This window comes from Borostomias antarcticus (genome assembly GCF_949987555.1).
Source record: "Borostomias antarcticus genome assembly, chromosome: 20".
Taxonomy (NCBI): domain Eukaryota; kingdom Metazoa; phylum Chordata; class Actinopteri; order Stomiiformes; family Stomiidae; genus Borostomias; species Borostomias antarcticus.
Window position 1 is genome coordinate 11,656,525 of NC_140253.1, and position 12,807 is coordinate 11,669,331.

Here is a 12,807-nt window from a genome sequence, read left to right on the forward strand (position 1 = left end):
GTGCTAAAGACAGAGGTATGTCATTTCAGTTATTTCTTAACCATTGTTTTATTTTTAACATATTACTGAAATATTATGCTATTTAACTGTCATCAAGATGTCAGCAAAACATAATACAATATGCTATAAAGTACTTTGTTTCACTTTGGTTGTGACATGAGATGGAAATTTGAGTTAATAATATAATTTGTTTAGTATATACAGTAGTCTATGAATAGAGGCAAGCTAGTCAACACTGAATGAATCATGCGCTCTGCAGATGCCCCACATCTTCCTTTGTCCAGCCTGATGAGACACACACACACTTGCTGAGACACATGAACCACTACCAACTGATCCTGCTGAGACAGATGAACCACCAACTGATCCTGCTGAGACAGATGAACCACTACCAACTGATCCTGCTGAGACAGATGAACCACCAACTGATCCTGCTGATACGGATTAACCACTACCAACTGATCCTGCTGAGACAGATGAACCACCAACTGATCCTGCTGATACGGATGAATCACTACCAACTGATCCTGCTGAGACACATGAACCACTACCAAGTGATCCTGGTGAGACAGATGGACCACTACCAACTGATCCTGCTGAGACAGATAAACCACTACCAACTGATCCTGCTGAGACAGATGGACCATTACTAACTGATGCTGCTGAGACAGATGAACCACTACCAACTGATCCTGCTGAGACAGATGAACCATTACTAACTGATGCTGCTGAGACAGATGAACCACTACCAACTGATCCTGCTGAGACAGATGAACCATTACTAACTGATGCAGCTGAGACAATGAGGACAGAATTTGTTGGGAGAAGACCATATCAGATAAAACCTGATACCCCTACTAACACAGTACGTAAAACTGACGGGACACATTGGTGGTATTGTGGTAACTTTGCGACGGTACCAGCAGCGGACCTAGCTGACACCTAGCTGACACTTGCCTTTTCAGTCGCAAAATAACCAAAATAGCCGTCCTCAAGGACACTGTAAGGGAACGTAGCCGCCACTGCTGCTTAAATCCGTAACTACGATGTAATTAAATAACGTGACAATGTGGTTACATCACAGTCCCAATCTGACTTTATTGGAAATGTGTCACAGTGGGTCAGAACATTTGTAAATTACTTAGGTTTTAAAATAAATTTTGAAGTCATACAGTTACAGAATTGTAATAATGAGGAGAAATCCTGCATGTCTGTTTTGTGTGTAATTTCTCATTTACAGTTAATATTAACACTACAGATTTGCAGTCTAGGCCTAATAAAAATAATGATAAAAAATATGCCTATGAATAAAGTCCTAATTTTGCAACCTAAATGTGAGCAATGAACGCTGAGCAGTGAACTAAAACAAAGAATGCAAGGCATTGGGCTACTTTCTTAGGTGACACAATTGAAGAACTAGACAAACAAGTTACACACTCTGGTACAGTAGGTGGCTGTATGCACATTAAAGTTGTTTGCGATACGCCACTAAACCCAGCGAAGAAGAAGAAGACAGGTTATACTTCCGTTCCGTTTGAAACAGAAACGATTGAGAAAGACCAACACGCTGTCTTTGTCCCCGCGACAACACAGATCCTGTAAGTATCTCAGTTTCAATGTATACATAGCTAGCTATGTATTTTGGTATCGTCCCAGATAAAACACCAACGTTATGTGCAAGCTACCCTTTTGTAATGATTATCTATATGCAGATGCTCTCTTTCCAATGTTAGCTAACTAGCTAGCCAGCTAACGTGATTAGCCTTTTTCTGTACATCATGGCTAGCTAAGTAGCCTACGTAAAATTACTCTGTCGCAATTATTGTTATAACTTTCGCTTTTGTGTAATTGTAGCTTAAATTATAATGTTGGCTTGGCAACTTGAGAATATTTCAGTTGTGTACACTATAACTTTTATGAAGTGTTGTCGTGGGCCATTGTTTCCTAATTACTGGCAATGGTGGAGTCTTCTCGAGTCTAGCAGGCTCGCGCGAGCTCCTGCACGTTCGTACTGTTTCATCGCTTGGAATAAAATGCGATAATTAGCTTACTCATTGATTTCGCATTAACCCACGACACCGTTAGTATGTGTTTGTTTTTAGGCATTCATTTTTTCGAAGTTAACGTTAACAGAATACTAGAAGCCCCAACAACGGAGCTAGGCTAGCTAGCAGGATTTGTTATAGCAGCCATCTTGGCTTTTTAGCCAGTGCCTAGACCAACAGCTCCAGCAGTGTTGCCATCAAGCTCTGCAGATGCTGGTATGCTGAATTTTGTGAACTACTTCATGCTGCATGTAGGGATATACTTTGAGCTGAATATCCATTATGGGACCGTACAATTACTTATAGCCACATCTGTGTTTAATATCCAGACTTCCAGAGGATGATGTGTCAGCAGTTCTCCAGCGTCATGCAGAGTCTGAGGGAGATGGCACAGACAATGATGAGGCTGAGCAGAGGCTGGAGCAGAGACTGTCCGGCGAGTCTGCAGACAGCTATCGGGGAGCAGTACTGGATGACCTGCACCCTGCTAAAACGGAGGAGGAGCTGCTGGTCTTGGAGGAGCAGCTGAAGGACAAGGATCATCAAAGGAAGATGGTGAGTAACTTCAGGGCAGAACTTTGTTCCTTATTTTTGCAGGGAAGTGTTAAGGAAATGTAAAAGTAAATGATTGTCTTTATGTTTTGCAGACACAATATCTGAGTTCCATTGGCGGCAAAGATCTGCCAGATGTGGTCCGGCGGGTGCTGTCAGCCATTGCCATACACAGAGTGTGGTGTGTCTGCAGCGTCCATGAGAAGAGGGGGAAGAAGCCTCTGAAGAATATGACCCTCTACAATGTCATATTACGTAAGGGATTGTTCATATTTTCGCAAAATAATACATTGTCTTTGCTTCATGCCATGTGCATTGAAACCATTCCCTTTTTGGTTAAAAGGTGCAGTTATGGCCTGTAAGCCAAGCACCACTGTGACGGAGGTGTCTGCCCAGCTGCAGGAGATGCTGAAACATGCCCCTGCTCGATGCAAAAAGGTATGTGATGTCAGGCAGTTAATTTTCTCGTATCCAGTGACATGGTACGCTTCCAATGAACGTATGCGACTTGCTTTTACAGCCATTTCATTATGTCCTTAGGCATCTGCTCCAGCCCAGCTGACCTCCCCAGCCCAGCCCCTGACCGCAGCTCCAGCCCTGACCGCAGCTCCAGCCCTGACCACAGTGGAGTATTCAGATGAGGATGACCTCTTCTGCCCAGACCCTCGATTCAGATGTGGGTGACCCCCAGCCCGTCTCCCTAAACCTGCCTTTCCAGCCTGCCAGGATGGATGCCTTTTTTGTAAATAGTTTTTGTAAATTTTAACCTTTTTTTTGTGGGATACAACAGTCTGTTCCCGGTCTGCCTGCCACAGAATGCGCACTTTGTTTCATTTTTGTTTTTAGAACTTTTGCAATTGTCAGATAATGGGTTGCTAGCCAGAGCTTGTACATACTTTTATTTGCTTTTCTGGCTATGCGTAATGTGACAGACCGTAAATCTCATCCTTGTAAATATGTATACTTTTAATTTGTTTTGCAATGTACTTTGTGTAATAAAATGTTCTAAACTGTTAATGGTGTTCAGTCTTATATTGGTTTGTATCATAATGCTTGCTGCTATATCCCCATATAGCATTAATTCGTTTTTGTACTGGTAAATGCTAAATATAGCCAGTGGTACTGCAAATGCTAAATATAGCCAGTGGTCAGGGTTAAGTAAGTAAGTGACCGTGCGAAAAAGACGTGCAGACCAAGTCATATAAATACCTGTAAATCTAGTGTCAGCCAAGTGAGTTTATTACGGAAGTTCCTGCCCACATGATCACGTACGTTTTTTGCACGCGGCCGCAACCATATTTGCACCGTGCGAAAAAGACGTGCAGACCAAGTCATATAAATACCTGTAAATCTAGTGTCAGCCAAGTGAGTTTATTACGGAAGTTCCTGCGCACGTGATCACGTGCGTTTTTTGCACGCAGCCGCAACTTCTGAATGACGTGTCGTTCTAACGTAGCGGCTACTAATCGGCAGATCTCGCGTTTCCGTAAATGGCCGCGTAATTTCCGCACGTGGCGCAGATGAATCGTCACCTATAGCGGCCGTATGTAGAACGTTTGCGCAACCTGCGTGTGTTAGTAGGGATGTTCAACCAGAAAACCAGACCCAAGCGCCCATTCAGATTATGTTCACTCAATAGTGCCTGTCGGTGTTATGGTGCGTTCGTTTGTGGTCGGAGGTGGCAAGTCGCAAGTGGCAAAATACCTACCTCCGACCTGTGTGCATTCGAGCTATAGCGAATGATACGATGATGATATGATATGATATTGACACCAGCCGGCAACTGGAGGCTGATAAACATATCCGAATTTGCGACGAGGAAGTGCGAGTTCATGCAGCGTTTTATTTAATCATTCCTAGTAGCAAGTCGCAATTTGCCACCTCCCAGTTATAAACGAACGCACCATTATTCAAGAGCTATAACTAACTGCCTGGGAAAACTGGTCAGTGGGTGCTTTATCCATAATATATAAGGCTGTGTGTCCACTGGCAAGCTGTATAGCTGAATAGCGCCAATCACAGCTGCTTAGAATGCATTAGAGCTGTGGTTTAGAGCTGGCTCCGACGTTTACACCTAACATTAGCTACATTAGCAACGAGTGTCGTGTTTTGCAGACTGCAATTAACTAGCCAAGGCAAGATGACACGCACCCTAACCTCTTGGCATTAACACTTGCTCTAACTGGGCGGGCGCTGGGCAACTGCTGTTTAGCTATGTTGTCAGCTCTAGAACACAGAAAAATAATAAATAATGTAGGATTTCTGGTGAAATAAACAGTACATTTTATATCTGGTGAAATACACAGTACATTTTATTTAAAGTAATCCAAAAGTAACTGAAAGTAATCCCTTACTTTACTTTTAAATTGTGGTAATCGGATTACATTACTGACTACAATTTTTCACAAGTAATTTGTAACTGTAAGGGATTACTTTTTAAAAGTAACCTTCCCAACCCTGTCCCTCTGCCATCACACTCCTCAACAAGACACCACGATAATAACCCCCCTATCATCCCATGCAACATGTATAAATGTATGTGTAAATATGTCCGATGACCACGTGTAAATGTGTTACTGTATGGGTATGTGTAAATTCGTCTTGGTGTAGCCTATGTGTAAATGTGAAATTGAATGTGGGGTTTGGGGGATAATGGGTTTATGTTGTACAGGTCAGTAGATATGAATTTCCTGCAAAGGACAATAAAGACTAATCTAATCTAATGTAATCTATTTGTTCATCTAATGGGTGTGAATGTAGGCTACCTTTCCATAGATAAATGAGAAGGTTATAAAACTAGTAGTCCTTAGAAGGCACTATTAAAGTTTGTGAACTCGAGACATATCACACAGGTGCAGGTCACAAGGTCAATTGGCTCAGTCTGTTTGATCTTGACAACGAACCGTACATGTAAAATGGAGTTGTGAGGTCGTGGCGTGGATAGTGGTGTGCTGGCCAGACTCTGCCCTCTCGGGTCAGAGCCAGTCAGGAACAGTGTAGCTCTCTCTGGGCCACCCTCCTGCACCCACCGGGGAAGACCGTGTGTCTCTAGCCCACTCAGGGGCCGAGTTGTGGGGTTGTGGTGTGGATAGTGGCGTGATGGCGAGACTCCGCCCCCTTAGGTTAGAGTCAGTCGCAGACAGTGTAGCTCTCTCTGGGCCACCCTCCTGCACCCACCGGGGAAGACCATGTGTCTCTAGCCCACTCTGAGGCCGAGTTGTGAGGTTCGTGGATGGCGAGACTCCGCCCCCCCAGTTGTGGCTCACTTCCGTTGTGTTGTGGCTCACTTCCTTTGTGTTGAGGCCGGTTTGTGTTGTGTTGTAGCAGGTTTGTGTTGTGTTGTAGCAGGTTTGTGTTGTGTTGTAGCAGGTTTGTGTTGTGTTGTAGCAGGTTTGTGTTGTGTTGTGGCAGGTTTGTGTTGTGTTGTGGCTGGTTTGTGTTGCGTTGTCACCTTTTTGATGCGTTGTCACTTTATTTAAATGCGTTGTCTTTTTTTTTGATGCATTGTCACTTTTTTTGATGCGTTGCCCCTTTTTTCGATGTGTTGTGTTGTGACACTTCAGGGCCACCATAAAGGGACATGCCCAAGGGAGGAATTCCTCCCTTCCAAAGATATCTATGGGTCCTCCAGCTGCATTTTATATATGTCACTGTTGGAGCTTTAGAATTTCAATAATGGGTTTTTATCGCAGTGAAAGGACTAACTCGAACAAAGCAGGCCCCTCACGGTCTCTTCCCTGCTAGGATTAGATTCATTTCTTTCTCGATTGGTACAACATGCTTTTCACAACGAGGTTCCGATGGAAAAGAAAGAGGAGACAGGAAGACGCACTACACCACCTGTTGATACTCTACAGTGCGTGCGCCACCTTGTGGCAGAAACATGTAACGACACCCCTAAATGATCTAAATGGCTTTAGTAACCATATTTCATATTCGTTACAGTAGCACAAATAGCAACTGAAATATTCTGTGATTTTGTATTTTATTGTCAAGATATTACATAAAATATTCGTTGCTTAGTTTTCATAATTTCTTGTTGAGAACTAAATCAGTATATATTTGTATGAGTACAGCACAACTGCAACTTAAACTTCTAGTCTTTGTTAAGACTATAATGTGGGTCCACAGTGCCACTTAAGTTCCATATAAGATCATCATCATTATCATCAAATTCATTATCATTAGAAACAAGAGCAGAATCAGTTGCTAAACAATACAAAATAAAAGTCAAAAATTTACTTTGAATAAGTTGGAACATAAATTGCATCACAAACGCAAAGGAGTTAATCCATTAATATTTTAAAAAACAACAACTACAATTTAGCCTTCTACGGTCTTCTGTGGAAAGACTATACTATGAGTCAACTCCTAGGTTGCCACATGGTGTCATATTAGATCAATATCATCATCATCATCATCACTGACATTCTAAACATTAACAGCTACAGATTATTCCAAAAGCCAAAAATCATACAGTGAAGTATCAGAAAACCTCCAAATGTATATATAAAAAAAAATTACATAAACAACCGGCATGAATCATTATTCATATATTATTAAGGAAACATTTAAAATGTATTTTTCTGTAATACAAGTTTTCTGGAAGGAATACAAATAATATTTCTATAGCCCAGCTGTAGTCCAAGCACACTCAGCCATCAATTCTACTGCAATGTAGTAAATTCAAGATGTGAGATGAAATTCAGATACAAATTAATCAAAAAAATAATCATTTGAAATGGAACTGTTACCCCTAGACTCTCCTGCTCTGTGGGGAGTGGGGCATTATCCCACCTCATAGCCACTGGATCATCTCAATGTCCATGTCAATAACCATTCAGTCTCTTCTTGGTTCCAAATTGTGGCAGGTCAAGAAAATAGTGTTAGTAGGATGTGATTGCTCTAATTGGAAACAAAAATAACCTGGGAAAACTGATTCCTTCAGCTACAGTATCAAAACTAGATATTGCAGACTTGAGAAAAATTACAAATCATCAAAAAACTGATACTGTGTTCAGACGATAAAACAAAAATAATAGTTAATTGTGGGTCAACTTAAACAATGGAGTATTTTGCTAGAGAACATATTAAGGTCAGTTTAATATTAACTAACAAACAATGATCTTGGTCTTTCACTGATTATATCATATTGAATGACTGTTTCAAGCTTGTCATCGCATGTTCTGCTTTTAATGAATTCCACTCTGCTGGAATACTAGCAGGAATTGCCGAATTCTCTTTAGCAATCCTCCCATTGAATTGGGCCATTACATACTTCCAATACACTGTAGATTCTGTGCTGGAATCTCCCTGGATTTCCCAGTCAGGGTAATATTTCTTGTAGTCATTGTAGGGGTGGCCATCCTCTCCAGTTAGGTAAGTGATGAATAGTAGATCACTCTTGAGCACAGAGGAGGAACATATATCGAATGTCAGCACTTTTGTATCTCTGTTTTTCCTGCCTGTGAGACCTTTTGGACGGTGAATGGACGAAAAGTGTGTGCAGTGTGAATCCCCACCTGCTTCACATGGTACCTTGCAGAAAGGACATTGTTTCCCACACCCAAACAGACTGGTGAACAGTTCGTCCTGAGGTTTGAATGGCAGAGATCTGAGCCTATTTTTGATGTCTACACCCTTGTCATACTCAGCTGAGAGTGTTTTCTGCATATCTTGTACAGACTCTGTAAGGTAGCCAGCAAACTCTGCCACATTAGCATTATTAAGTCTAATAAAGGAATCAAGAGCGTCCTTGGGAATGACAAGTTCCTTCTGAAATTCACTGCAAAAGCTTTGAATAAATGCCTTGATATCATTTTCAGCTTTTGCTTCTTTTTTATTTGACACGGCATCAGTGATCATTTTAACTATATTTGAGAGTTGTTCTTTCTCCAGTTTGCTTAGACTGCTGTGTTTATTTGAGAGGGTAATGACAATTTTGTCAAATAGCCACCCCTGCACAAAGTGCTCATACTTCATTATGTACTGTTTGTATTTGTCATAGTCACATTTAGTCAGGAGCTCTTCTAAAATGGAGAACTGGAAAGACCCTCGTGTGCTGTAATCTTTGGACCCTTTTCCTGTCTTCATTATCTCAACAATTTCAGGACCAATCCGTTTTGTCACATAGTCCTGTACAGCTGGCTGCAAACACAGTTGTGTGAATTCTTCAGCTTTCTTCTTACACTGGTTTCGTTCATGAAACAAGTCAAGGAAGTCATCACAGTACTTGCTCTTAGACTGCTCCAGGTATGTTCTAGGGTCATTGAGAGTGATGAAATCATCATGCTTCTGCTGAAACTGTCTTGCTGCAATGCCACAGATGTGTAGCTTCAGCGAAACCTCACATTTCTCAGGGAGTTTCTTTGTTCTTTTTCGCAGCTTTTTATCAATTATTTCAAGCAGCACTCTGATGTATGTGGCATGGTAATCTCCGTCACTTTTAAGTTTCTGTGTGATTAAGTCCTGACACTGTGATATAATGTTGTCACAGAAATCCTGTAGTTCTTTCCTATACTGGTCACTATCCCAGTACTTTAAAGCACTTTTAGTCTTCTCCCACAAACCCAGCGATTCCACAATAAAGGGGCATTGACCACAATTCTTCAAATTGTTTTCAACCACCAACTGATTGACATTGCCCCCTCTTGTATTTAAATTTGCTCTCAATTCGTTGAATACAGCTGTATCAACCTCTTGCCTTGGGAGTCCTTTGAAGTGTATCTCAGACAAAGTAATTTTCCACATGCTTTCAAATTCGTGTCTGAGCTCCTCATCTGATAATTCTTTCTCTTTACAGTTTTTTAGCAAATCTAGCACCTTCTTTTCAATTGTATCTGCCTGTGAGCTCTTGATGTTGTCCACCTTAGTCATTCCCTTTTTGATTTCAACAGCCCCCTCTAGTTTGTTTCGCACTGTATTCTCTGTTACTCTTCTCAGGGTTTTTGCACTGCTGACAAAGTCCTCCTTATATTTTTCGACAAGATTGACATGTCCGTCTTCCTTCTCAAAGTATTTCTTCAGGTTTTCTTGGATTTTCTTTTCTCCCTTTGACAGTTCAGCAGAGGCTTCACCGTTTAATTCTTCAAGGAAATTTCCAATGAACTGTTGTGAATTTGGATCTGCCATGCCAAAATTTGAGATTTTATTTTCAGCAGTCGTCATCCAGGCATAGATCTTCTTCTGGAATGACCACTCCCAACCATTGTACTCACTGCATAATGTAGCATAGGCATCTGCAACCAAGCTGTTTCTGAAACTGAAAATGAATTTCTCAAACTTCACAGATGTCCACAAATCCTTTGTCCACTGCACAAACTGTGTCAAATTATCGTTCCTACTGCAGTTAATGAAATCTTGCATCAATCTCTTCTTGAAGTGATACACAGCCTCACTGTAGCCAGCATTGACTGGAGCCATCGGAGGAGTCCCATGCCAGAGCCCAGGGATGTAACAACTGCTTGTGTCTGGATCGTACTTCATCACATCTGTGAACTTGGTGATGTTCTCCTTCCCCTCCATTTTGGCTGCTGCCAGGGTCATTTCATCCAACTGCTCCAACAATTTCTTCCTGTCTCTCATATTGTTGTCATGAGCAGACATGTCAGACACATTCTGGTGCACAAAATGGCAGATTGGCTTCTTCCCCACTTCCTTCATCCTGATGAAGGCATGGACCACAATCTGTAGGATGTCCTTCATTTCTGTGGAGTTCTCCATGGCAATGTTGATGATTGTGACATCACTTAGCCCTATAACGAGTGTTGCCAGTTCATTGTCATGTTCATAGCTGTCATCCAGTTGAGCCAGTTCAGGTGATTTCAGTCCCTCTGTGTCAATGACCATGATATAGTCACACTTCAGCTCTTCTTTGACATCTTTGTCTGCCTTTATCAGAAGCATGAATGCACCTCGAGTACATCTTCCACTGCTGACAGCAAACTGCACCCCAAACATGGTGTTGAGGAGAGTGGATTTTCCTGTGCTTTGCACCCCTAAAACCGTCACAATCTTGATTTTGCTGTTGGAGTCTACAAGATCATGAAGATGAGTTAGAACATCTGATATCCACCTCAATGGAATGTTTGATGCATCTCCGTCCACGAGCTCAATGGGGAAACCATCCAACAGCATCTGAGCACACAATCCAGGCAAATGTTCCATCTGTTTTCTTCGGGGGCTGTTTTCAGGAAGGGAACATGCAGATTCATACAACTGACCCAACTCACGAAAGAAGTGCTCAAGTCCCAAAGAACAATCGGATATTTTCTGGTCCAAATCTGCAATGCTTTTTTTTTCGTCTGGAGAGTTTTGGCAGAGAGCTTTATATTTCTCTCTCAGATGTGTTAGGTTCTGCCGTGAGAGGTTATCTAAATAGATTCGCATCCATTTGAGGAAGTAGGATCTCTGCAATCCTTGGTTTGACATTCCAAGAATGAATTTCACCATTGCATCTGACATGTCTTTAGATTGTTGTCTATTTCTTAGTTCCTTTTCCTTCTTTTCCAGCGAAATCTTGTAGACTTCAATGTTTTCATTCCCTGATTTTCGCAGTCTACATCGCTCTTTCTCCAATTGGGAGAGTTCTTTCCAGATTTTCCCTTGTAAAGGTAGCTGTTTGGCCTTGAATTCCAAGGTGTCGGTTATGTGGCTTGTGATTGCATATGCCATCTCCTTTGCTTTCTGGCTCTCTTCATTGTCCTCATCAACCAGAATCCCACACTGCCTCGCTACACAAGCCATGCCTTCCATTGTCAGGGGACTTTTTGCTGCATTGGCACCCACATGAGACTGCAGTGATTTTACAAACTCTGCTTCATTCTTCTTTTTCTTGATGATCACATTTTGTTCTTTTATGTAACCACCTGTGGTGAATTTTTTCACTATATCTTTAAATGTTTTTACCTGAGAGTTGACAATTAGAAATAACTCTGCTTTTGTGTTTTTGTCCCTCAGAATATCAAGATCAGCCTCTACATCATCACAGAAAATGTAAACTGCTGCTGATGTCTGACACAAAAAGGAGAACTGTTGGTCAAAGGATGTGATGTCTCCTCTAAGATTGGCCACGGCCACTGGTGTATTGAACATGTCTATGTTTGTGTTCCCACTTGGGAGATACCAGCTCATCTCAACTAAGCCATTGGAAATTCTGCGTGGGGCATCGCCACACTCCATGTCATGGTGAACAAACGTGTCATGGTATTGTTGAGGGTTGCTAAGTAACTTGTTCAAAATCTGAGACTTGGACAAGCTGCTCTCTCCTAGCCTGACAAATGACACCATTGGGATATTAGAGTTTACAACTCTCTCCTCAATTAGGGACTTTGAAGCTTGAGACGAGGGTCTAAACTTCTTCACTATTTCCCTCATCGCCCACAGCATCAGAGTGCTTTGTTTTGTGTCACAGTTTGGTAGCAGGAGAGGGACAGCAAACTGACAGGCGGACATTTTCAGGACCAACTCCTGGTGCAGAAAACCATCTGAGCAAAGAAATAGTGCTGTGATCAGATCTGTTGGATTAATGACATTGTCATCAGCATCTGTTTCTGAGTTGTCTATATCATAACAGGGAACTTTGTGTTTACTGGATTCACACTTGACACCTCTGGCATTTACATTTGCCATCATCAGTCTCTTTAAGAAAGCCCCTGGTAGTGACTCCATGGTGTTAAGTGGCTCATCTGAAACAGTCTTTGCATTTATCTCAAGGACGGTACTTAATGTAAGCTTGTTTTCATAGTGGTTTTCCAGTCCTAGGAAGGCTAACAGCTCCATGAGGCTGGGTCCTGTGAATTAAAAAAGATTAGATTAGATTGTTAGTATATTGCTAAATGCTTGCCGAGTTGTCTGTTTTTACTCAGTAATATACTTTTTACTTGGACATCTACCTTTGGACATCTTGGCTTCAGCAGCTCCTGACACTGGTCCTTGAAGAGTTTTCTCTGTCTTCTAATGAAACGGTGAAATGCAGAATTTAGAATAATGCATTACACAAGATCTCTAGTCCCAGGTCTTCTGTTTATTAGTTATAAATATACACTTCCGTTCTCAGTGGATTATTATCACCCCTAAGACAAGGAACTATCAAGTTTGTTACCATCAAGTTGTAACAATGAAACTGTCATATATCGATGTGACACTGGGTTGGTCTTGCATAAAGCTTGCGGCGTAACGCATGCAGTAATACCAAATATGTCCTGCTCGC

The 12,807-nt window shown here is 41.7% G+C and overlaps 1 protein-coding gene across 1 annotated transcript; it reads right to left on the reverse strand.

Annotated features, from left to right (window-relative positions):
* Positions 1-7,739: 7,739 nt before the first annotated feature.
* LOC311322591 (up-regulator of cell proliferation-like) lies at positions 7,740-12,545 on the reverse strand (the record flags this gene model as incomplete). Its single annotated transcript, XM_084454678.1, has 2 exons — positions 12,491-12,545; positions 7,740-12,388 (listed from the first exon to the last, which is right to left on the reverse strand). The coding sequence occupies exons 1-2, from the start codon at positions 12,498-12,500 to the stop codon at positions 7,740-7,742; spliced, it is 4,659 nt and encodes a 1,552-aa protein (XP_084310804.1). The 5' UTR covers positions 12,501-12,545.
* Between the last annotated feature and the right edge of the window lie 262 nt (positions 12,546-12,807).